This window comes from Panulirus ornatus, chromosome 7 (assembly GCF_036320965.1).
Source record: "Panulirus ornatus isolate Po-2019 chromosome 7, ASM3632096v1, whole genome shotgun sequence".
Classification (NCBI taxonomy): domain Eukaryota; kingdom Metazoa; phylum Arthropoda; class Malacostraca; order Decapoda; family Palinuridae; genus Panulirus; species Panulirus ornatus.
Window position 1 is genome coordinate 36,733,970 of NC_092230.1, and position 26,778 is coordinate 36,760,747.

Here is a 26,778-nt window from a genome sequence, read left to right on the forward strand (position 1 = left end):
GATGGCCAGAGAGCGTTATTGGATTACGTGTTAATTGATAGGCGTGCAAAAGAGAGACTTTTGGATGATTATGTGCTGAGAGGTGCAACTGGAGGGATGTCTGATCATTATCTTGTGGAGGCGAAGGTGAAGATTTGTATGGGTTTTCAGAAAAGAAGAGAGAATGTTGGGGTGAAGAGAGTGGTGAGATTAAGTGAGCTTGAGAAGGAGACTTGTGTGAGGAAGTACCAGGAGAGACTGACTACAGAATGGAAAAAGGTGAGAACAAAGGACGTAAGGGGAGTGGGGGAAGAATGGAATGTATTTAGGGAAACAGTGATGGTTTGCACAAAAGATGCTTGTGGCATGAGAAAGGTGGGAGGTAGGCAGATTAGAAAGAGTAGTGAAGAAGTAAGATTATTAGTGAAAGAGAAGAGAGAGGCATTTGGACAATTTTTGCATGGAAATAATGCAAATGAATGGGAGATGTATAAGAGATGAGACAGGAGGTCAAGAGAAAGGTGCAAGAGGTGAAAAAGAGGGCAAATGAGAGTTGGGGTGAGAGTATCATTAAATTTTAGGGAGAATAAAAGGATGTTTTGGAAGGAGGTAAATAAAGTCCATAAGACAAGGGAACAAATGGGAACTTCAGTGAAGGGGGCTAATGGGGAGGTGATAACAAGTAGTGGCGATGTGAGAAGGAGATGGAGTGAGTATTTTGAGGGTTTGATGAATGTGTTTTGGTCGAGGTGGTGTGCAAAGTGAGAGGGTTAGGGAGAATGATTTGGTAAACAGAAAAGAGGTAGTAAAAGCTTTGCATAAGATGAAAGCCGGCAAGGCAGCAGGTTTGGATGGTATTGCAGTGGAATTTATTGAAAAAAGGGGGTGATGTATTGTTGACTGGTTGGTAAGGTTATTTAATGTATGTGTGACTCATAGTGAGGTGCCTGAGGACTGGTGGAATACATGCATAGTGCCATTGTGCAAAGGCAAAGGGGATAAAAGTGAGTGCTCAAATTACAGATGTATAAGTTTGTTGAGTATTCCTGGGAAATTATATGGGAGGGTATTGATTGAGAGGGAGAAGGCATGTACAGAGCATCAGATTGGGGAAGAGCATTGTGGTTTCAGAAGTGGTAGAGGATGTGTGGATCAGGTGTTGTTTGCTTTGAAAAATGAATGTGAGAAATACTTAGAAAAGCAAATGGATTTGTATGTAGCTTTTATGGATCTGGAGAAGGCATATGATAAGAGTTGATAGAGATGCTCTGTGGAAGGTATTAAGAATATATGGTGTAGGAGGCAAGTTGTTAGAAGCAGTGAAAAGTTTTTATCGAGGATGTAAGGCATGTGTATGTGTAGGAGGAGAGGAAAGTGATTGGTTCTCAGTGAATGTTGGTTTGCTTCAGGGGTGCGTGATGTCTCCATGGTTGTTTGATTTGTTTATGGATGACATTGTTAGGGAGGTGAATGCAAGAGTTTTGGAAAGAGGGGCAAGTATGTAGTCTGTTTTGGATGAGAGAGCTTGGGAAGTGAGTCAGTTGTTGTTCGCTCATGATACGGCACTGGTGGCTGATTTGGGTGAGAAACTGCAGAAGCTGGTGACTGAGTTTGGTAAAGTGTGTGAAAGGAGAAAGCTGAGAGAGAATGTGAATAAGAGCAAGGTTATTAGGTACAGTAGGGTTGAGGGACAAGTCAATTGGGAGGTAAGTTTGATTGGAGAAAAACTGGAGGAAGTGAAGTGTTTTTGATATCTGGGAGTGGATTTGGCAGCGGATTGAACCATGGAAGCGGAAGTGAATCATAGGGTGGGGGAGGGGGCAAAAGTTCTGGGAGTGTTGAAAAATGTGTGGAAGTCGAGAACATTATCTTGGAAAGAAAAAATGGGTATGTTTGAAGGAAAAGTGGTTCCAACAATGTTATATGGTTGTGAGGCATGGGCTATAGATAGAGTTGCACGAAGGAGGGTGGATGTGCTGGAAATGAGATGTTTGAGGACGATATGTGGTGTGAGGTGGTTTGATCAAGTAAGTAATGAAAGGATAAGAGAGATGTGTGGTAATAAAAGGAGTGTAGTTGAGAGAGCAGAGGAGGGTGTTTTGAAATGGTTTGGTCACATGGAGAGAATGAGTGAGGAAAGATTGACCAAGAGGATATATGTGTCAGAGGTGAAGGGAACTAGGAGAAGTGGGATACCAAATTGGAGGTGGAAAGATGGAGTGAAAAACATTTTGAGTGATCGGGGCCTGAACATGCAGGAGGGTGAAAGGCGTGGAAGGAATAGAGTGAATTGGAACGATGTGGTATACCGGGGTCGACATGCTGTCAATGGATTGACCCAGGGCATGTGAAGCGTCTGGGGTAAACCATGGAAAGTTCTGTGGGTCCTGGATGTGGAATGGGAGCTGTGGTTTGGGTGCATTATACATGACAGCTAGAGACTGAGTGTGAATGAATGTGGCCTTTCTGTCTTTTTCCTAGCGCTACCTCGTGCACATGCAGGGGTAGGGGGTTGTTATTTCATGTGTGGCGGGGTGGCGACAGGAATGAATAAGGGCAGACAGTATGAATACTGTACATGTGTATGTATGCATATGTCTGTGTGTGTATGTATATGTATACGTTGAGATGTATAGGTATGTATATGTGCGTGTGTCGACGTGTATGTATGTACATGTGTATGTGGGTGGGTTGGGTCATTCTTTTGTCTGTATCCTTGCGCTACCTCACTAACGCGGGAGAGAGCGACAAAGTTTAATGAATAAATAATATGTATATGTATGGAAATGTGCATATGTGGACGTTTGAGAATATATGAGTGGATGGGCCATTCTTCGTCTGTTTCTTGGCACTACCTCGCTGACACGGGAAACAGCAGTCAAATATGATATGATAATAATTGGAATTTCATCCACAGTGTCACCGTGTGAGACAGGTATCTTGGACAGGCAACCAAGCCAGCAGGTAAAGCGTGGCCTCATGCTGATGTCTAAAATCCTGCAGAACATTGCAAACCATGTGGAGTTCAGCAAAGAGCAGCACATGCTTCCATTTAATGACTTTGTACGACAACACTTTGAAGGGGCCCGGCATTTCTTTATCCAAATTGCAAGTGATTGTGAGAGTGTAGAACAAACCAGCCACAGCATCTCTTTCATCAGTGATGCTAATGTACATGCTCTCCATAGACTGCTGTGGAATCACCAGGAGAAAATAGGTAAGTTGAAATTTTTTTTTCCCTTGATATCTTGCATGATGCAAGGTGCATTATAAGTTGCACAATCCATTGTATATGTTTGCATTTTTTAGTAATGAAAATTAGGTATTTAATCACAATGAGGGTTATGGAACCTAGGAAGTGCATTGGATATACAGGTGAATAAAAAAAGTAACCATGTATGATCTCAGGATGATTTATAATAGTATGTTCAAAACAAATTGACCTGCAGTAGTTAACATGTCAGAAAATTTTATTTCTGACATGGCATGGCACCAGTCATGGCCATTTTGTGTGTAGGAAAGAAAGAAGAAACAAGGTATGACAAAAAGAATGATATTAATGAGAGCTCCTTTGGTATTTGTAGACCTGTCTCTCTTCGTAGAAAAGTTATAAGATAATGGATGGATGAAAAAAGGAAGAGAATTCCGCAGCTTCACTTTCCAGGGAAGGATTTTGAGTCTCAGCAGTGACTCATGGTCTAGGTGTTTCAGCCTAGAGGCTTTGAAAGAGTAACAGAAGCATCTTTAATATTTTCAGTGATGCATGTCCACTAACACACAAATGAGTGAAAAAAATTTGTGTATTGCTGATGTTATTAGCCTAATGATATCTGCACACTTTCTGTGGGCTTATGAGAATGCCTGCTTACTTAGAGAGAAGTGTGACATATGATCATTGCTTATCAGGATGTATAGCAACACTGGGATCATATTTGGATATGAACATTTTGAAGGTGCTAGGACCCTTGCTTTAGATATGTCAGTGTGTTTATATGAAAAACCTTATTGTCATATTGTCATTTAAGTTGATGAATGTTATGATACCTTGTTTTCATTACTGTGTAACAAGACTGCTCTTAGAGCAATATCTGTGTCTGGTATCACAAGGAATGTTGGCTTGCCAATGCATCAGGATATGTTGTAGAAAAATTTGGTGTTCATTGTCTCATGGTTGCCAGTGAAGCCTTTGAAGAAACTGTACTTTCCAGTAATGGATATGTCACAGATCATTAGAGCATCTTGCTTTAACTTCATGTTTTCTGTTGTGGGAAGTTTCAGGCTTTAATTGTCAAAATATATGATTAATTTTTGTATGGATCCACAAAGAATATTACTTTAACACATATCCTTTGGTATAATTGGTTAAGTTTTATCCATTTTTTTTTTTTTTTAACTTTTTCACCTTATCATGGATATTCTAAAACTCTTTAACCCCTTAAGCAGGCATTTGAATCCTCAAGATTTCTAAAGTGTCAGTGTTTTTCAATAAAAGGAAAAAACTTTTGTCTTACAAAGTGAAAGATCTTCATATAAGAATGATATAACAGCATGCAAGCAAGTGAAATATTCTAGGCTTCAACTTTCTCCTGAAGAAACAAAAAGAAATAAAAACTTCTCTTGGGGGTTTATTGTTGAGATAGCTTTAAGAACTGCACATCCTGGTGTCATTGTATCATGCCTGTTACCATTTAGATTATATTGTTTTGATGCACCTTTTATCATCTTCAAAAAGATAATTATTGTTAGTTTATCATATGGATCACTACACTCCATATTGCTATTGAGTAAATACCACTCAGTGTCATATACATCTAGCAGTCCATTGTAACATTCTCCTCATGTCATGGCTGAACGGTGTCTGAAGAACTCATGTGCAGTTATTGTAAAAGGAGGCCTTAGGCATCATGAATGTGAATAAAAGCAGGGGTATTAGATTTAACAGAGTTTAGGGACAGGTTAGTTGGTTAGTTAGTTTTAATGGAGATTGATTGGAAGATATTAGGGAGTGACATGGCAGCAAATGAATCCATGAAAATAGAAGTGTCATAGGATGGGTGAGGGGAGGCAGTGGTTCTGGTAGCACCAGAGAATGTGTGGAAAGAGAGATCATTATTTGGGAGGGCAAAAATGGGTATGTTTGAAGGCACAGTATTCCCAATATTATTATATGGATTTAAGGAATAGGCTGTAGATAAGAGTGTGTGGAGGAGGGTAGGTGTGTTGGACAGTATGTGGTGTGAGGTGGATGGATGGAGTAAATAATGAAAGGGTAAGATAAAGGTGTGGTAATAGAAAGAGTGTGGTTGAGAGAGCTTAAGAGGGTATGCCAAAATGGTTTGGTTATATGGAGAGAATGAGTGAGAGAAGGTTGGCAATGAGGGTATATGTGTCAGAGCCAGAGAATGGGGAGAACAAATTGGAGATGGAAAGGTAAAGTGAGAAGGATTTTGAACAATTGGGACGTGAATATGCTGGAGAATGAAAGGTGTGCATAGGATAGAGTGAATTGGAACAATATTGTATATAGGGGTCGACATGCTGTCAGTAGCCTGAACCAGGGCATGTGAAGCGTCCAGGGTGAACCATGGAAAGGTGTGTGGGGCCTGTTTGTGGATAGGGGGCTGTAGTTTCATGCACTGCACATGACAGCTAGAGAGTGGACATGAGCAGGTGTGGCCTTTCTTCATCTGTTTCTGATACAACCTTGGTAACACAGGATACAGTGATTTAGCATGAAAGAAAGAAAGATATAGTGCTATAACAAGTAGAAGCAGTATAACTTTCTTGAATTGCCATAAAGATAGATCCAGAGAGCTTATGTAACTGTGGCCCAGTGATTATACCAAGTTGAAATAACACAGGCAAAGCAAATTGGTTCAGGTAATCTCTATACAGAAGCTACATGGACTGAATACCTCAAATAAGTACAAGTAACCGGAGGTCTGACAGACAATCCCTTGTCTGGATTGGAAGGTACCTGTTGTTTGGTGGCGATGATGATCAGGTTGCTCAAAAACACCTGAGAGTACAGGACTTGCATTGTGATGCACTTGGTCAAGGGGAAGGGCATTTATCCTCCCTATGTGGAAAGTAGGTCCTTGGTTGAGATATTGACATCGCAGATTTATGGGCAGCTGATGCAAACACATGGTGCTTGTCAACAAAATGGTCAGTAAACAGGAAGCCACTGTTTCTGATTAGCAAAATAATGCTGCTGGAGACAGGAAAAGCACTGTCACTGGGATAGGGTCATCAGCATGAGTGAAGTAGGCTCATGAAGGAGACTTCCTTATGAGGAAGTTCAAAGAAAGCTAAGTGCTGGTGGGGCTGGTGCTGAGTCTTGAGTTGACTCCACATCACTGAGTTGCAAGCACCAGTCCTATTTCTATGTCAGCAGTAGAGCTGCAGGACAGTGTATACAAGCTCCACCTTAGATGCACCACCCCAGAGAAATCAAAGACCTACAAGGGGTAACTAGATACAGCATCTGGTTCATACAGGAGCAATGCAAGGATAACATCATTACAGCAGCTACATAGGCCATCACTGTTGACTTGCTTTGAGTCAGAGTGAGCATGGCTGACTACCTGTTTGTGAACTTTAGGCTGCAGGCTAGAACTTCACACCACCTCAGAAACATTTCAGCACTTTGTTGGCAGGTTGGTACTTGTTACTGCCACATGTAAAGCACTGAAACACTTGAGAGAATGTACACGGAAACAGCAACTCTTTTTACTGCTGTTTTTCTGACTAGGGCTGTTCACTGAGACAATGTTTAACCACCTATCTTTGTTGACTTAGATGTATGATACAGCTGGTAGTCAGTAGTATGGATATGAGCCTGAGACTTTTGTGAAAGACCTACATCAACGGGACATATCATCCTATAGTTACAACAACTTCCTTTGACTTAACAAAATCTTCTGGATTTTACATTCATTGCTCTAAAGATAAATTATGTGTATGTGACATCCAGCCACATACCCTTAAGTACTTGTCCTGTGTTCTCCTTGGATACATCTATATAAAAAGCCATGTAGAAATAGTTCTGTTGTTAAAGTGCAGAAATAACTTCATCTTTTCACATTTTTTCATGGTTTAGAAGTATCCCAGTGGAAAAGCCTAATTTATATATATTCCCTCTGTTTTACTACCTTCATGTTAGCTATGTCTCTTTATCAGGTGAATACCTTTCAAGTAGCCGGGACCACAAAGCTGTTGGTAGAAGACCATTTGACAAAATGGCTACATTATTGGCATACTTAGGTCCTCCTGAACATAAACCTATCGACTCCCAGTAAGTGTGACATTGTGTGTGTTACTGTTATTTTGGTGTTATCATGGTATTGATAAAAATGACATTTTTGTTAATAAAGTTTAAGTAATTTTAGTGAGTGTTTTTTCAAGGGAAGGATAAGACTATCTTTATCTTTATTTCTGATAGTTATATTTTCATTTTTTCCATAGGTGGAGTAGCATGGACATGACAAGTACCAAGTTTGAGGAGATCATGTCAAAGCATAACATGCATGAGAAGGATGAATTCAAGTCCATTAAGACTCTCAACATTTTCTATCAAGCAGGCACATCCAAGGCTGGCAACCCAGTCTTTTATTACATTGCGAGAAGATACAAGTGAGGAAAAGAAATGGTTTTTAGTTTTATACTGATTAATACATAATGAAAAGTAAGTTCAAAAAGGTAAGCAAAGATTTAATTTGGTGATATATCCCTGGGGATAGGGGATTAAGAATACTTCCCACGCATTCCTCATATGTCGTAGAAGGCAACTAAAGGGGACGGGAGCGGGGTGCTAGAAACCCTCCCCTCCTTGTATTTTAACTTTCTAAAAGGGGAAACAGAAGAAGGAGTCATGCAGGGAGTGCTCATCCTCCTCGAAGCCTCAGATTGGGGTGTCTAAATGTGTGTTGATGTAACCAAGATGAGAAAAAAGGAGAGATAGGTAGTATGTTTGAGGAGAGGAACCTGGATGTTTTGGCTCTGAGTGAAACGAAGCTCAAGGGTAAAGGGGAAGAGTGGTTTGGGAATGTCTTTGGAGTAAAGTCAGGGGTTAGTGAGAGGACAAGAGCAAGGGAAGAAGTATCACTACTCCTGAAACAGGAGTGGTGGGAGTATGTGATAGAGTGTAAGAAAGTAAACTCTAGATTGATATGGGTAAAACTGAAAGTGGATGGAGAGAGATGGGTGATTATTGGTGCATATGCACTTGGGCATGAGAAGAAAGATCATGAGAGGTAAGTGTTTTGGGAACAGCTGAATGAGTGTGTTAGTAGCTTTGATGCACGAGACCAAGTTAAAGTGATGGGTGACTTGAATGCAAAGGTGAGCAATGTGGCAGTTGAGGGAATAATTGGTATACATGGAGTGTTCAGTGTTGTAAATGGAAATGGTGAAGAGCTTGTAGATTTATGTGCTGAAAAAGGACTGGTGCTTGGGAATACCTGGTTTAAAAAGCGAGATATACATAAGTATACGTATGTAAGTCAGAGAGATGGCCAGAGAGCGTTATTGGATTACGTGTTAATTGATAGGCACGCGAAAGAGAGACTTTTGGATGTTAATGTGCTGAGAGGTGCAACTGGAGGGGTCTTATCATTATCTTGTGGAGGCAAAGATGAAGATTTGTAGAGGTTTTCAGAAAAGAAGAGGGAATGTTGGGGTGAAGAGAGTGGTGAGAGTAAGTGAGATTGGGAAGGAGAATTGTGTAAGGAAGTACCAGGAGAGACTGAGTACAGAAAGGAAAAAGGTGAGAACAAAGGAGGTAAGGGGAGTGGAGGAGGAATGGGATGCATTTAGGGAAGCAGTGATGGCTTGCGCAAAAGATGCTTGTGGCATGAAAAGCGTGGGAGGTGGGCAGATTAGAAAGGGTAGTGAGTGGTGGGATAAAGAAGTAAGATTATTAGTGAAAGAGAAGAGAGAGGCATTTGGACAATTTTTGCAGGGAAATAATGCAAATGAGTGGGAGAAGTATAAAAGAAAGAGGCAGGAGGTTAAGAGAAAGGTGCAAGAGGCAAAAAAGAGAGCAAATGAGAGTTGGGGTGAGAGAGTATCATTAAATTTTAGGGAGAATAAAAATGATGTTTTGGAAGGAGGTAAATAAAGTGCGTAAGACAAGGGAACAAATGTAAACATTAGTGATGGGAGCTAATGGGGTGGTGATAACAAGTGGTGGTGATGTGAGAAGGAGATGGAGTGAGTATTTTGAAGGTTTGTTGAATATGTTTGAGGATAGAGTGGCAGATATAGGGTGTCTTGGTTGAGTTGGTGTGTGAAGTGAGAGGGTTAGGGAGAATGATTTGGTAAACAGAGAAGAGGTAGTAAAAGCTTTGCATAAGATGAAAGCCGGCAAAGCAGCAGGTTTTGATGGTATTGCAGTGGAGTTTATTAAAAAAGGGGGTGACTATTGTTGACTGGTTGGTAAGGTTATTTAATGTATGTATGTATGACTCCCCTATCCCTGGGGATAGGGGAGAAAGAATACTTCCCATGCATTCCTCACGTGTTGTAGAAGTGACTAAAGGAGACGGGAGCACAGGGCTAGAAACCATCCCCTCCTTGTATTTCAAAAGGGGAAACAGAAGAAGGAGTCATGTGGGGAGTGCTCATCCTCCTCGAAGGCTCAGATTGGGGTGTCTAAATGTGTGTGGATGTAACCAAGATGAGAAAAAAGGAGAGATAGGTAGTATGTTTGAGGAGAGGAACCTGGATGTTTTGGCTCTGAGTGAAACGAAGCTCAAGGGTAAAGGGGAAGAGTGGTTTGGGAATGTCTTTGGAGTAAAGTCAGGGGTAAGTGAGAGGGCAAGAGCAAGGGAAGGAGTAGCACTACTCCTGAAACAGGAGTGGTGGGAGTATGTGATAGAGTGTAAGAAAGTAAACTCCAGATTGATATGGGTAAAACTGAAAGTGGATGGAGAGAGATGGGTGATTATTGGTGCATATGCACCCGGGCATGAGAAGAAAGATCATGAGAGGCAATTGTTTTGGGAGCAGCTGAGTGAGTGTGTTAGTACTTTTGATGCACGAGACCAGGTTATAGTGATGGATGATTTGAATGCAAAGGTAAGTAATGTGGCAGTTGAGGGAATAATTGGTGTACATGGGGTGTTCAGTGTTGTAAATGGAAATGGTGAAAAGCTTGTAGATTTATGTGCTGAAAAAGGACTGGTGATTGGAATACCTGGTTTAAAAAGAGAGATATACATAAGTATGATAGAGTTGATAGAGATGCTCTGTGGAAGGTATTAAGAATATATGGTATGGGAGGCAAGTTGTTAGAAGCAGTGAAAAGTTTTTATCGAGGATGTAAGGCATGAGTACGTGTAGGAAGAGAGGAAAGTGATTGGTTCTCAGTGAATGTAGGTTTGCGGCAGGGGTGTGTGATGTCGCCATGGTTGTTTAATTTGTTTATGGATGGGGTTGTTAGGGAGGTGAATGCAAGAGTCCTGGAAAGAGGGGCAAGTATGAAGTCTGTTGGGGATGAGAGAGCTTGGGAAGTGAGTCAGTTGTTGTTCGCTGATGATACAGCGCTGGTGGCTGATTCATGTGAGAAACTGCAGAAGCTGGTGACTGAGTTTGGTAAAGTGTGTGAAAGAAGAAAGTTAAGAGTGAATGTGAATAAGAGCAAGGTAATTAGGTACAGTAGGGTTGAGGGTCAAGTCAATTGGGAGGTAAGTTTGAGTGGAGAAAAACTGGAGGAAGTAAAGTGTTTTAGATATCTGAGAGTGGATCTGGCAGCGGATGGAACCATGGAAGCGGAAATGGATCATAGGATGGGGGAGGGGGCGAAAATCCTGGGAGCCTTGAAGAATGTGTGGAAGTCGAGAACATTATCTCGGAAAGCAAAAATGGGTATGTTTGAAGGAATAGTGGTTCCAACAATGTTGTATGGTTGCGAGGGGTGGGCTATGGATAGAGTTGTGCGCAGGAGGATGGATGTGCTGGAAATGAGATGTTTGAGGACAAAGTGTGGTGTGAGGTGGTTTGATCGAGTAAGTAACGTAAGGGTAAGAGAGATGTGTGGAAATAAAAAGAGCATGGTTGAGAGAGCAGAAGAGGGTGTTTTGAAATGGTTTGGGCACATGGAGAGAATGAGTGAGGAAAGATTGACCAAGAGGATATATGTGTTGGAGGTGGAGGGAACGAGGAGAAGTGGGAGACCAAATTGGAGGTGGAAAGATGGAGTGAAAAAGATTTTGTGTGATCGAGGCCTGAACATGCAGGAGGATGAAAGGAGGGCAAGGAATAGAGTGAATTGGATCGATGTGGTATACCGGGGTTTACGTGCTGTCACTGGATTGAATCAGGGCATGTGAAGCGTCTGGGGTAAACCATGGAAAGCTGTGTAGGTATTGTATATTTGCGTGTGTGGACATATGTATATACATGTGTATGGGGGTGGGTTGGGCCATTTCTTTCGTCTGTTTCCTTGTGCTACCTCGCAAATGCGGGAGACAGCGACAAAGCAAAAAAAAAAAAAATAAAACATAAGTATACATATGTAAGTAGGAGAGATGGACAGAGAGCATTATTGGATTAAGTGTTGATTGATAGGTGTGCGAGAGAGACTTTTGGTTGTTAATGTGCTGAGAGGTGCAACTGGAGGGATGTCTGATCATTATCTTGTGGAGGCAAAGGTGAAGATTTGTAGAGGTTTTCAGAAAAGAAGAGAGAATGTAAGGGTGAAGAGAGTGGTGAGAATAATTGAGCTTGGGAAGGAGACTTGTGTGAGGAACTACCAGGAGAGACGGAGTACAGAAAGGAAAAAGGTGAGAACAAAGGAGGTAAGGGGAGTGGGGGAAGAATGGGATGTATTTAGGGAAACTGTGATGGCTTGCGCAAAAGATGCTTGTGGCATGAGAAACTTGGGAGGTGGGCAGATTAGAAAAGGTAGTGAGTGGTGGGATGAAGAAGTAAGATTATTAGTGAATGAGAAGACTGAGGCATTTGGACGATTTTTGCAGGGAAATGATGCAAATGACTGGGAGGTGTATAAAAGAAAGAGGCAGGAGGTCAAGAGAAAGGTGCAAGAGGTGAAAAAGAGGTCAAGTGAGAGTTGGGGTGAGAGAGTATCATTAAATGTTAGGGAGAATAAAAAAATGCTTTAGAAGGAGGTAAATAAAGTGCGTAAGAAAGGGAACAAATGGGAACCAGTGAAGGGGGCAAATGGGGAGGTGATAACAAGTAGTGGTGATGTGAGAAGGAGATGGAGTGAGTATTTTGAAGGTTTGTTGAATGTGTTTGATGATAGAGTGGCAGATATCGGGTGTTTTGGTCGAGGTGGTGTGCAAAGTGAGAGGGTTAGGGAGAATGATTTGGTAAACAGAGAAGAGGTAGTAAAAGCTTTGCGGAAGATGAAAGCCGGCAAGGCAGCGGGTTTGGATGGTATTCCAGTGGAATTTATTAAAAAAGGGGGACGACTCTTGTAGACTGGTTGGTAAGGTAATTTAATGTGTGTATGACTCTTGGTGAGGTGCCTGAGGATTGGCGGAATGCTTGCATAGTGCCATTGTACAAAGGCAAAGGGGATAAAAGTGAGTGCTCAAATTACAGATGTATAAGTTTGTTGAGTATTCATGGGAAATTATATGGGAGGGTATTGATTGAGAGGGTGAAAGCATGTACAGAGCATCAGATTGGGGAAGAGCAGTGTGGTTTCAGAAGTGGTAGAGGATGTGTGGATCAGGTGTTTGCTTTGAAGAATGTATGTTAGAAATACTTAGAAAAGCAAATGGATTTTGTATGTAGCTTTTATGGATCTGGAGAAGGCATATGATGTGTTCATAGAGATGCTCTGTGGAAGGTATTAAGAGTATATGGTGTGGGAGGCAAGTTGTTAGAAGCAGTGAAAAGTTTTTATCAAGGATGTAAGGCATGAGTACGTGTAGGAAGAGAGGAAAGTGATTGGTTCTCAGTGAATGTTGGTTTGCGGTAGGGGTGGGTGATGTCTCCATGGTTGTTTAATTTGGTTATGGATGGGGTTGTTAGGGAGGTAAATGCAAGTGTTTTGGAAAGAGGGGCAAGTATGCAGTCTGTTGTGTATGAGAGAGTTTGGGAAGTGAGTCAGTTGTTGTTTGCTGATCATACAGTGCTGATTCAGGTGAGACACTGCAGAAGCTGGTGACCAAGTTTGGTAAAGTGTGTGAAAGAAGAAAGCTGAGTAAATGTGAATAAGAGCAAGGTTATTAGGTACAGTAGGGTTGAGGGACAAGGCAATCGGGAGGTAAGTTTGAATGGAGAAAAAGTGGAGGAAGTGAAGTGTTTTAGATATCTGAGAGTGGATTTGGCAGCGGATGGAACCATGGAATCGGAAATGAATCATAGGGTGGGGAATTGGGCGAAAGTTCATGGAGCATTGAAGAATGTGTGGAAGTCGATAACGTTATCTTGGAAAGCAAAAATGGGTATGTTTGAAGGAATAGTGGTTCCAACAATATTATATGGTTGCGAGGCATGGGTTATAGATAGAGTGGTGCGGAGGAGGGTGGATGTGCAGGAAATGAGATGTTTGAGGACAATATGTGGTGTGAGGTGGTTTGATCGAGTAAGTAATGAAAGGGTAAGAGTGATGTGTGGCAATGAAAAGAGTGTGGTTGAGAGAGCAGAGTAGAGGTGTTTTGAAATGGTTTGGTCACATGGAGAGAATGAGTGAGGAAAGATTAACAAAGAGGATATATATGTCAGAGGTGGAGGGAACGAGGAGAAGTGGGAGACCAAATTGGAGGTGGAAAGATGGAGTGAAAAAGATTTTGAGCGATCGGGGCCTGAACATGCAGGAAGATGAAAGGTGTGCAAGGAATAGAGTGAATTGGAACGATGTGGTATACCGGGGTCGATGTGCTGTCAATGGATTGAACCAGGGCATATGAAGCTTCTGGGGTAAACCATGGAAAGTTCTGTGGGGCCTGGATGTGGAAAGGGAGCTGTGGTTTGGATGCATTATACATGACAGCTAGAGACTGAGTGTGAACGAAAGTGGCCTTTGTTGTCTTTTCCTAGCACTACCTGGCACACATGAGGGGGTAGGGGGTTGTTATTTCATGTGTGGCAGGGTGGCGACGGGAATGAATAAGGGCAGACAGTATGAATTATGTACATGTGTATATGTTTGTTTGTGTATATATATGTATACGTTGAGATGTATAGGTACATATATATGCGTGTGTAGACGTATATATATATATATACATGTGTATGTGGGTGGGTTGGGCCATTCTTTCGTCTGCTTCCTTGCGCTACCTCGCTAACGCAGGAGACAGTGACAAAGTATGATAAATAGAATAAAAAATGACGCATGATGAGGTGTATGAGGATTGGCAGAATGCTTGCATAGTGCCATTGTACAAAGGGAAAGGGGATAAGAGTGAGTGCTCACAGAGGTATTAGTTTGTTGAGTATTCCTGGGAAATTATTTGGGAGGGTAGTGATTGAGAGGGTGAAGGCATGTACAGAGCATCAGATTGGGGAAGAGCAGTGTGGTTTCAGAAGTGTTAGAGGATGTGTGGATCAGGTGTTTGCTTTGAAAAATGTATGTGAGAAATACTTAGAAAAGCAAATGGATTTGTATGTAGCATTTATGGATCTGGAGAAGGTATATGATAGAGTTGATAGAGATGCTCTGTGGAAGGTATTAAGAATATATGGTGTGGAAGGTAAGTTGTTAGGAGTAGTGAAAAGTTTTTATCAAGGATGTAAAGCATGTGTACGTGTAGGAAGAGAGGAAAGTGATGGGTTCACCGTGAATGTTGGTTCGCTACAGGGGTGTGTGATGTCTCCATGGTTGTTTAATTTGTTTATGGATGGGGTTGTTAGGGAGGTGAATGCAAGAGATTTGGAAAGAGGGGCAAGTATGCAGTCTGTTTTGGATGAGAGAGCTTGGGAACTGAGTCAATAGTTGTTCGCTGATGACACAGCGCTGGTGGCTGATTCGGGTGAGAGAGTGCAGAAGCTGGTGACTGAGTTTGGTAAAGTGTGTGAAAGAAGAAAGCTGAGAGTAAGTGTGAATAAGAGTAAGGTTATTAGGTACAGTAGGGTTGAGGGACAAGTCAATTGGGAGGTAAGTTTGAATGGAGAAAAAGTGGAGGAAGTGAAGTGTTTTAGATATCTGGGAGTGGATTTGGCAGCAGATGGAACCATGGAAGTGGAAGTGAATCATAGGGTGGGGGAGGGGGCGAAAGTTCTGGGAGTGTTGAAAAATGTGTGGGAGTCGAGAATGTTATCTTGGAAAGCAAAAATGTTTATGTTTGAAGGAATAGTGGTTCCAACAATGTTATATGGTTGCGAGGTATGGGCTATATATAGAGTTGGGCAGAGGAGGGTGGATGTGCTGGAAATGAGATGTTTGAGGAGAATATGTGGTGTGAGGTGGTTTGATCAAGTAAGTAATGAAAGGGTAAGAGAGATGTGTGTTAATAAAAAGAGTGTGGTTGAGAGAGCAGAAGAGGGTGTATTGAAATGGTTTGGTCACATGGAGAGAATGAATGAGGAAAGATTGACTAAGAGGATATATGTGTCAGAGGTGGAGGGAACGAGGAGAAGTGGGAAACCAAATTGGAGGTGGAAAGATGGAGTGAAAAAGATTTTGAGTGATCAGGGCCTAAACATGCAGGAGGGTGAAAGGTGTGCAAGGAATAGAGTGAATTGTAACGATGTGATATACCGGGGTCGATGTGCTGTCAATGGATTGAACCAGGGCATGTGAAGCGTCTGGGGTAAACCATGGAAAGTTTTGTGGGGCCTGGATGTGGAAAGGGAGCTGTGGTTTTGGTGCGTTATATATGATGGCTAGAGACTGAGTGTGAACGAATATGGCCTTTGTTGTCTTTTCCTAGTGCTACCTGGCACACATGCAGGGGGAGGGTGTTTTCATTTCATGTGTGGTGGGGTGGCGACGGGAATGAATAAAGGCAGACAGTATGAATTATGTACATGTGTATATATGTATATGTCTTTGTGTGTAAATATATGTATATGTTGAGATGTATAGGTATGTATATTTGCGTGTGTGGACATGTATGTATATACATGTGCATGTGGGTGGGTTAGGCCATTCTTTCGTCTGTTTCCTTGCACTACCTCGCTAACGCGGGAGACAGCGACAAAGTACGATAAATAAATGAATGTTATTGCAAATGAAGTTGATAGCCATAAAAGATATGTTTTTGCTATTTTAATATGAGATATTCCCTACAGGATTGGTGAGACTAATGGGGATCTCCTGATTTATCATGTGATCCTTACCTTAAAGCCTATTTGTCGCAAACCCTTTGAACTTGTTGTGGACTTCACTCACACTTGTGCAGACAACAGGTTTCGGTAAGTTCTCTAGTAAGTGTTTGCTTGCATCCCAGTGAGGTGATGAAATGATGATAGAGATAAAATTGCCAAGATTATGTTTAAAATTTACTATCGCTTTTAGGCTGCAGGGAATTATTCTCTGCTTTTTCTAGAGTAGAAAAAAAAAAAGACTTAAAGGGATAGCTTTGAAAATGACATCTCCCTAATTTACTATTCTTTCAGTTTTATATCTACATGGCATCAGATACAGTTAGTGAAGGGATTGCAGTTGCTTTTAGCATGTTGTACACATCTAAGTTCCTACCTCCTTACGAGTATCTGTGATGAGATTTTGCCTTAGCTGGAGTGCTAGCTTGTGCTCACCACTTATATTTTGAAGGATGACATTTCTTTCAAGTACTCATCTTAACATAGAGGAGGGTGAGAGACATGCAGGGAATAGAGTGAATTGGAAGGATGTGGTATACCGGGGTCCATGTGCTGTTGATGGGCTGAACCAGGGAAGTGAGACAGTTGTTGTTCACTGATGATACAGTGCTGGTGGCTGATTCTGGTGAGAAACTACAAAAGTTGGTGACTGAGTTTGGTAAAGTGTGTGAAAAAAGAAAGCTTAGAGTAAATGTGAATAAGAGCAAGGTTATTAGCTTCAGTAGGGTTGAGGGACAAGTTAATTGGGAGGCAAGTTTGAATGGAGAAAAACTGGAGGAAGTGAAGTGTTTTAGATACCTGGGAGTGGACTTAGCAGCAGAAGGAACCATGGAAGCGGAAGTTGCAGGGTGGGGAGGGAGCAAAGGTTCTAGATGCATTGAAGAACGTGTGGAAGGCAAGAATATTATGTTGGAAAGCAAAAATGGGTATGTTTGAAGGAATAGTGGTTCCAACAATGTTGTATGGTTGCAACGCATGCACTAGATAGGGTTGTGTGAAGGAGGGTGGATATGTTGGAAATGAAATGTTTGAGGACAATATGTGGTGTGAGGTGGTTTGATCAAGTAAGTAATGAAAGGGTAAGAGAGATGTTTGGTAATATAAAGAGTGTGGGTGAGAAAGCAGAAGAGGGTGTGTTGAAATGGTTTCGACACATGGAGAGAATGAGTGAGGAAAGATTGACAAAGAGGATGTATGTGCCAGAGTTGGAGGGAAGAAGGAGAAGCGTGGGACCAAATTGGAATTAGAAGGATGGAGTGAAAAGGATTTTGAGCAATCAGGGCCTTAACATACAGGAGGATGAAAGGCGTGCAAGGAATAGAGTGCATTGGAACGATGTGGTATACCAGGGTCGACCTGGTATACCAGGTTGATCCTATCCCTGGGGATAGGGGAGAAAGAATACTTCCCACGCATTCCCCGCGTGTTGCAGAAGGCAACTAAAGGGGATGGAAGCATGGGGCTAGAAACCCTTCCCTCCTTGTATTTTAACTTTCTAAAAGGGGAAACAAGAAGGAGTCATGCGGGAGTGTTCATCCTCCTCGAAAGCTCACATTGGGGTGTCTAAATGTGTGGATGTAACCAAGATGAGAAAAAAGGAGAGATAGGTAGTATGTTCGAGGAAAGGAACCTGGATGTTTTGGCTCCGAGTGAAACAAAGCTTGATGGCAAAGGGTAAGAGTGGTTTCGGGATGTCTTGGGAGTAAAGTAAGGGGTTGGTGAGAGGACAAGAGCAAAGGAAGGAGTAGCACTACTCCTGAAGCAGGATTTGTGGGAGTATGTGATAGTGTAAGAAAGTAAGCTCTAGATTGATATGGGTAAAACTGAAAGTGGATGGAGAGAGATGGGTGATTATTGGTGCCTATGTACCAGGTCATGAGAAGAAAGATCATGACAGGCAAGTGTTTTGGAAGCAGCTAAGTGAGGGCATTAGCAGCTTTGATACATGAGACCAGATTATAGTGATGGGTGATTTGAATGCAGAGGTGAGTAAAGTGGTAGTTGGGGGAGTAATTGGTGTACATGGGGTGTTCAGTGTTGTAAATGGAAATGAAGAGCTTGTAGATTTGTGTGCAGAGAAAAGACTGGTGATTTGGAACATGTGGTTTAAAAAGAGAGATATGCATAAGTATACTTATGTAAGTAGGAGAGATGGCCAGAGAGCGTTATTAGATTACATGTTAATTGATAGCACGTGAAAGAGAGACTTCTGGATGTTAATGTGCTGAGAGGGGCAACTGGAGGGATGTCTGATCATTCTCTTGTGGAGGCAAAGGTGATGATTTGTAGAAGTTTTCAGAAAAGAAGAGAAAATGTTCAGGTGATGAGAGTGGTGAGAGTAAGTGAGCTTTGAAAGAAGATTTGTGTGAGGAAGTACCAGGAGAGATTGAGTGCAGAATGGAAAGGGTCAGAGCAATTGACCTAAGGGGAGTAGGGGAGGAATGGGATGTATTTAGGGAAGCAGTGATGGCTTGGGCAAAAGATGCTTGTGGCATGAGAAAAAGGTGGGAGATGGGCAGATTAGAAAGGGTAGTGAGTGGTGGGTTGAAGATGTAAGATTGTTAGTGATGGAGGAGAGAGAGGCACTTGGACAATTTTTGCTGGGAAATAGTGCAAATGACTGGGAGATGTATAAAATAACGAGGCAGGAGGTCAAGAGAATGGTGCAAGAGGTGAAAAGAAGGGCAGATGAGAGGGGATGAGAGAGTATCATTAAATTATATGGGAGGGTATTGATTGAGAGGGTGAAGGCATTTACAGAGCATCAGATTGGGGAAGAGCAGTGTGGTTTCAGAAGTGGTAGAGGATGTGTGGATCAGGTGTTTGCTTTGAAGAATGTATGTGAGAAATACTTAGAAAGCAAATGGATTTGTATGTAGCATTTATGGATCTGGAATAGGCATATGATAGAGTTGATAGAGATGCTCAGTGAAAGGTATTAAGAATATATGGTGTGGGAGGCAAGTTGTTGGAAGCAGTGAAAAGTTTTTATCGAGGATGTAATGCATGTGTATGTGTAGGTAGAGAGGAAAGTGATTGGTTCTCAGTGAATGTAGGTTTGCGGCAGGGGTGTGTGATGTCTCCATGGTTGTTTAATTTGTTTATGGATGGGGTTGTTAGGGAGGTGAATGCAAGAGTTTTGGAAAGAGGGGCAAGTATGCAGTCTGATGTGGATGAAAGAGCTTGGGAAGTGAGTCAGTTTTTGTTCACTGATGATACAGCACTGGTGGCTGATTCATGTGAGAAAGTGCAGAGGCTGGTGACTGAGTTTGGTAAAGTGTGTAAAAGAAGAAAGTTGAGCGTAAATGTGAATAAGAGCAAGGTTATTAGGTACAGTAGGGTTGAGGGACAAGTCAACTGGGAGGTAAGTTTGAATGGAGAAAAACTGGAGGAAGTGAAGTGTTTTAGATATCTGAGAGTGGATTTGGCAGCGGATGGAACCATGGAAGCGGAAGTGAATCATAGGGTGGGGGAGGGGGCGAAAGTTTTGGGAGTGTTGAAGAATGTGTGGAAGTTGAGAACATTATCTTGGAAAGCAAAAATGGGTATGTTTGAAGGAATAGTGGTTCCAACAACGTTATATGGTTGCGAGGCGTGGGCTATGGATAGAGATGTGCAGAGGAGGGTGGATGTGCTGGAATTGAGATGTTTGAGGACAATATGTGGTGTGAGGTGGTTTGATTGAGTAAATAATAATAGGGTAAGAGAGATGAGTGATTATAAAATGAGTGTGGTTGAGAGAGCAGAAGAGGGTATTTTGAAATGGTTTGGTCACATGGAGAAAATGAGTGAGGAAAGATTGACCAAGAGGATATATGTGTCAGAGGTGGATGGAATGAGGTGGAAAGATGCAGTGAAAAAGATTTTGAGTGATCGGGGCCTGAACATGCAGGAGGGTGAAAGGCATGCAAGGAATAGAGTGAATTGGAATGATGTGGTATACCAGGGTCGACGTGCTGTGAATGGATTGAGCCAGCGCATATGAAGCGTCTGGGGTAAACCATGGAAGGTTCTGTGGGGCCTGGATGTGGAAAGGGAGCTATGGTTTCGGTGCATTGTTACATGACAGCTAGAGACTGAGTGTGAACGAAAGTGGCCTTCGTTGTCTTTTCCTAGCGCTACCTCGTGCACATGAGGGGGGAGGAGGTTGTTATTTCATGTGTGGTGGGGTGGCGATGGGAATGAATGAAGACGGACAGTATGAATTATGTACATGTGTATATATGTATATATCTGTGTTTGTATATTTATGTATACGTTGAGATGTATAGGTATGTATATGTGCATGTGTGGACGTGTATGTATATACATGTGTATGTGGGTGGGTTGGGCCATTCTTTCGTCTGTTTCCTTGCGCTACCTCGCTAGCGCGGGAGACAGCAACAAAGCTAACTAAGTAAATAGATAAGATAAAAAGATGATTTGGAAGGAGGTAAATAAAATGTGTAAGACAAGAGAACAAATGGGAACATCGGTGAAGGGGGCAAATGGGGAGGTAGTAGCAAGTAGTGGTGAAGTGAGAAGTGAGTATTTTGAAGGTTTGTTGAATGTGTTTGATGATAGAGGGGCAGATATAAGGTGTTTTGGTCGAGGTGGTGTACAAAGTGAGAGGGGTCAGGGAGAATGGTTTGGTAAACAGAGAAGAGGTAGTGAAAGCTTTGCGGAAGATGAAAGCCAGCAAGGCAGCGGGTTTGGATGGTATTGCTGTGGAATTTATCAAAAAAGAGGGTGACTCTGTTATTGACTGGTTGGTGATTATATTCAATGTATGTATGGTTCATGGTGAAGTGCCTGAGGATTGGCAGAATGCATGCATAGTGGCATTGTACAGAGGCAAAGGGGATAAAGGTGAGTGTTCAAATTAGAGATGTATAAGTTTGTTGAGTATTCTTGGGAAATTATAGGGGAGGGTATTGATTGAGAGGGTAAAGGCATGTACAGAGCATCAGATTGGGGAAGAGCAGTGTGGTTTTAGAAGTGGTAGAGGATGTGTGGATCAGGTGTTTGCTTTGAAGAATGTACATGAGAAATACTAAGAAAAACAGATGGATTTGTTTGTATGGATCAGGAAAGGATTATGATAGGGTTGATAGAAATGCTTTGTGAATGGTATTAAGAGTATATGGTGTGGGAGGTAAGTTGCTAGAAGTAGTGAAAGTTTTTTACCAAGGATGTAAGACCCATGTACAATTAGGAAGAGAGGAAAGTGATTGGTTCCCAGTGAATGTTGGTTTGTGGCAGTGGTGTGTGATGTCTCAATGGCTTTTTAATTTGTTTATGGATGGGGTGGTTAGGGAAATGAATCCAAGAAGCAAGAAAGTGAGTGGTGTGATGAAATGAATTCGTTAGTGAGGGAGAAGAGAGAGGTTTTTGTACGATTCTTGCAGGGAATTAGTGGCCAAATGAGAGTTTGGGTGAGAGAGTATCACTAAATTTCAGGGAGAATAAAAAGATGTTTTGGAAGGAGGTAAATAATGTGCGTAAGATAAGAGAACAAGTGGGAACATCAGTGAAGGGGGCAAATAGGGAGGTAATAACAAGTAGTGATGAAGTGAGGAAGAGATGGAATGAGAAGTTTGAAGGTTTGTTGAATGTGTTTGATGATGGATTGGCAAATAAAGGGTGTTTTGGTCAGGGTGGTGTGCAAAGTGATAGGGTCAGGGAGAATTAGGCTCAGTAGGGACAAGTTGATTGGGAGGTAAGTTGGAATAGAGAAAAAGTGGAGAAAGTGAAGGGTTTTAGATATCTGGGAGTGGGCATTGCAGTGGATGGAGCCATGGAAGAGGAAATGAGTCACAGTGTGGGGGAGGGAGCGAAGGTTCTGGGAGCATTGAAGAATGTGTGGAAGGTGAGAATGTTATCTCGGAAAGCAAAAATGGATATCTTTGAAGGAATAGTATTTCCAAAAATGTTATATGGTTGCAAAGCATGGGCTGTAGATAAGGTTGTACAGAGGAGGGTGGATGTATTGGAAGTGAAATGTTTGAGGCCAACATGTGGTGGGAGGTGGTTTGATCAAGTGAGTAATGAAAGGGTAAGAGAGATGTGTGGTAATAAAGAGTGTGGCTGAGAGAACAGAAGATGGTGTGTTGAAATGGTTTGGACACATGGAGAGAATGAATGAGGAAAGATTGACAAAGGGGATATATGTGTCAGAGGTGGAGGGAAGAAGGAGAAGTGGGAAGGTGGAAGGATGGAGTGAAAAAGATTTTTAGCAATTGAGGCCTAAACATACAGGAGGGTGAAAGGTGTGCAAGGAGGAGAGTGAATTGGAATGATGTGGTATACTGAGGTCGATGTGCTGTCAGTGGATTGAACCAAGGCATGTGAAGCATCTGGGGTAAACAATGGAAAGGTCTGTGGGGCCTGGAAGTAGAAAGGGAGCTGTGCCATCTGACCCAATTAACAGACCTTCAAAATATGCACTTTCCACATAGCTCTGTATCACCCCTATCAAGTGCCTTCTCCAGATTCATAGGTGCTACATAGAAAGCCATACGTTTTTTATATATATCTCACACACACACACACACACACACACACACACACACACACACACACACACACACACACACACTTCAAAACAAATAACTGATCCTCACATCCTCTACCACTTCTGAAACCACAATGCTCCTCCCCAATCTGATGCTCAGTACATTTGTTTACCCTTTCAATCATTATCCTCTCATATAATTTTCCAAGAATACTCAGTAAACTTATGCCTTTGAGATAGCCTTGATTAAGGCTTCAGTTGCCCATTCCATCTCAGCTACCATGAAATAAAAATAAAATTTACCCAGGTATTTCGTTTCCAATGCATCCACCCTCTTCCATATTTTTCCATTGAAGGCCCTTGACTGGCATTCATACTTCACCAGGACTATTACACTGTAAAACACTCTGAACATTGCCCTCACAGATAGTGACCTCTCTTTCCCCACAGTTAGGAATTTGCACCTTCACCTACCCTATCATTCTCTTCATCAATATTTTTGTCATCTACCAAATCACTCCTAGGTATCTAAAACATCCTACTTCCCCCAATTTCTCTTCATTCAAACTGACTCTTGCACTAAGCTGCCTCTCACCCCTGATAAACCTCTTTATCTTACTTTTAGTCACATTGATTTTCAACTTCCCTCTATCTACCAATCTCCCAAAATCAAATACGAGCTTCAGCAGTTTCTTGGTTAAGTGAATCACCAGAACTGTACCATCTGCAAACAGCAACTGAATTTTCTCCTAGACCCCTTCCACTCCCCCAACAAACAACAATCCTGCCCCTGTCTCCAAAGCCATTGCATATATCTCTGTCTCATTTCCATCTGTAACATATTATACAATCATGGTGACATCACCTTCACCTTGAGCAACTTTCTCTTTTCTCTTCCTACTTACACACATGCAAGTATGATAAAACCTGCAACATTGCTTCTGGTAGCTTTCCTCCCACATCATATGTTTGTCTCACCTTCACAATTAATATATGTCATCCCTCTCATACATTTTCTCCAGATCCGTACATGGCCAATAAAGTCCTTTTTTTTTTTACATTTTTCTCGCAAATTCTCAAAGCTTGGGTTTGGTCAACACTTCCTTTATCACTCCTTAAGCCACATGCTCCTCCGTAATCAGATACTTTGTGCATACCACTGCCCTTTTAAACACCACTCTCACATACAGCTTACTGGATATACTCAACACTTTTTTTTTTTCTTTTTTTTGTCGCTGTCTCCCGCGTTTGCGAGGTAGCGCAAGGAAACAGACGAAAGAAATGGCCCAACCCACCCCCATACACATGTATATACATACGTCCACACACGCAAATATACATACCTACACAGCTTTCCATGGTTTACCCGAGACGCTTTACATGCCTTGATTCAATCCACTGACAGCACGTCAACCCCGGTATACCACATCGCTCCAATTCACTCTATTCCTTGCCCTCCTTTCACCCTGCTGCATGTTCAGGCCCCGATCACACAAAATCTTTTTCACTCCATCTTTCCACCTCCAATTTGGTCTCCCTCTTCTCCTCGTTCACTCCACCTCCGACACATATATTCTCTTGGTCAATCTTTCCTCACTCATTCTCTCCATGTGCCCTAACCATTTCAAAACACCCTCTTCTGCTCTCTCAACCACGCTCTTTTTATTTCCACACATCTCTCTTACCCTTACGTTACTTACTCGATCAAACCACCTCACACCACACATTGTCCTCAAACATCTCATTTCCAGCACATCCATCCTCCTGCGCACAACTCTACCCATAGCCCACGCCTCGCAACCATACAACATTGTTGGAACCACTATTCCTTCAAACATACCCATTTTTGCTTTCCGAGATAATGTTCTCGACTTCCACACATTCTTCAAGGCTCCCAGAATTTTCGCCCCCTCCCCCACCCTATGATCCACTTCCGCTTCCATGGTTCCATCCACTGCCAGATCCACTCCCAGATATCTAAAACACTTCACTTCCTCCAGTTTTTCTCCATTCAAACTCACCTCCCAATTGACTTGACCCTCAACCCTACTGTACCTAATAACCTTGCTCTTATTCACATTTACTCTTAACTTTCTTCTTTCACACACTTTACCAAACTCAGTCACCAGCTTCTGCAGTTTCTCACATGAATCAGCCACCAGCGCTGTATCATCAGCGAACAACAACTGACTCACTTCCCAAGCTCTCTCATCCCCAACAGACCACCTACATAATTCAAACATTCACATGCCTTATACAGTGGACCTATACAGGCATCCTGCCAGTCCTCATGCATCACAACTTTAGTGATACTCCCATTGAAACCCAGCTAAACAATTAACAACACTGTCACACCCTTTCCTGAGAAATTCAACTGCCATCACATCTACTTCAGATGCCTTGCCACGCTTCATCTTATGCAAGGCTTTCAACATGTCTTCTATATTCACTAAACCATTTGCCTTGGTTCATTTGCTCTGTATATCTTTACATCTAGACACCTCACATCTGCCATCTGACACAATCAACAGACCTTCAAAATATGCACTCAATCTTTTCATTGCTTCTTGTTTACCTGTTACCATTTCCCCATGTCACCCCTTCATTGATATACCTATTTGTTTTTTGTTTTACTCACTTGTTTTCACTGTCTTTTAAAATATTGTCTTGTAATCCCTGAGGTTTGTCAATACCCTTTCACCATATATGTAATTTTCCTTGTGTGACTCCCTTTATATCCTATTGCTTCCTCTTGAATGTCTCCCAGTCACTCCCACTCTTTCCCTGCAAGAAACACCCACACCTTTCTTTTCTCACCCACACATCTTCCTTTTCTCTTCCACGAGCCGATTAAACTTCATCCCATCACTTGCAACCTTTTTTTTACATGCATGCATCCCACCTCCTGCATATCACATAGTGTAAGACCCATGCATACTACCATTAATTTTTCATTAACTATTTGTTATTATCATTTTACTGTGAGTTACATAGATGCATGTTCCCATGGGCCCACTGTTCCCACGGGCTACTGTTACTCAGGATGTTTGAACACGTAAGAGCTGAACCTTTATTTGAACACGTTGTTGAATGGGTGTTGACGGACTCCCATATAACTCCTGTCAGTGTGACCCGAGGGGACACACTGGCCAGCATCGTCACACTGTTCAATAGAGTGTGTCGTAGTGTGTCATAAGACTATAGCCCAGAGTACTACAGATGTACGTACATATTCTTTTGTAATAAATCTACAAAGGCCGCCTGATCTTCATTGACTACCATCCATGAAGAAGACCTGTATTCATTCCTGACAACTCAACCTTACAAATGGTGGCAGCGGTGGGATAAGTACATATGAACATTTGTAAGTTTTAGTTGTCAGGAATGAATACAGGTCTTCTTCGTGGATGGTAGTCAATGAAGATCAGGCGGCCTTTGTAGATTTATTACAAAAGAATATGTACGTACATCTGTTGTACTCTGGGCTATAGCCTTATGACACACTACGACACACTCTATTGAACAGTGTGACGATGCTGGCCAGTGTGTCCCCTCGGGTCACACTGACAGGAGTTATATGGGAGTCCGTCAACACCCATTCAACAACGTGTTCAAATAACAGATCAGCTCTTACATGTTCAAACATCCTGAGTAACAGTAGCCCGTGGGAACAGTGGGCCCGTGGGAACATGCATCTGACTCTATGTAACTCACAGTAAAATGATAATAACAAATAGTTAATGAAAAATTAATGGTAGTATGCGTGGGTCTTACAATAGTTCTCTAACACTTGTAAGCATTACTTTCCCAAATGCATTCCTTGGGAGTTCTCTCACACTTGTAAGCATTACTTTCCCAAATGCATTCCATTCCCAAAGTTTTGTTTAGTGTATTCTCACCATATGCCATTCTTCACCCAATCCCTCTTTTCCAAGTTCATTTATTTTCATAATGTTTCCTCCTTCCCTCATGTGTCTACAAACTCTCCCCCTTGCCATTACCAGGAAGTGATCAGACATCCCACCAGCTGCCCTCTTCAGCACATTTACATGTAAAGGTCTCTC

At 42.0% G+C, this 26,778-nt stretch overlaps 1 protein-coding gene across 1 annotated transcript in view; it reads left to right on the plus strand.

The window, feature by feature from the left end:
• Positions 1–26,778, plus strand: part of Nf1 (neurofibromin 1) — a 1,160,697-nt gene that overhangs the window by 698,196 nt on the left and 435,723 nt on the right. Inside the window, exons 28-31 of the mRNA XM_071663491.1 lie at positions 2,897–3,196; positions 7,162–7,276; positions 7,447–7,614; positions 16,189–16,311. Of these exons, the coding sequence (XP_071519592.1) occupies positions 2,897–3,196; positions 7,162–7,276; positions 7,447–7,614; positions 16,189–16,311 (706 nt within the window). The remainder of the gene's footprint in view (positions 1–2,896; positions 3,197–7,161; positions 7,277–7,446; positions 7,615–16,188; positions 16,312–26,778) is intronic.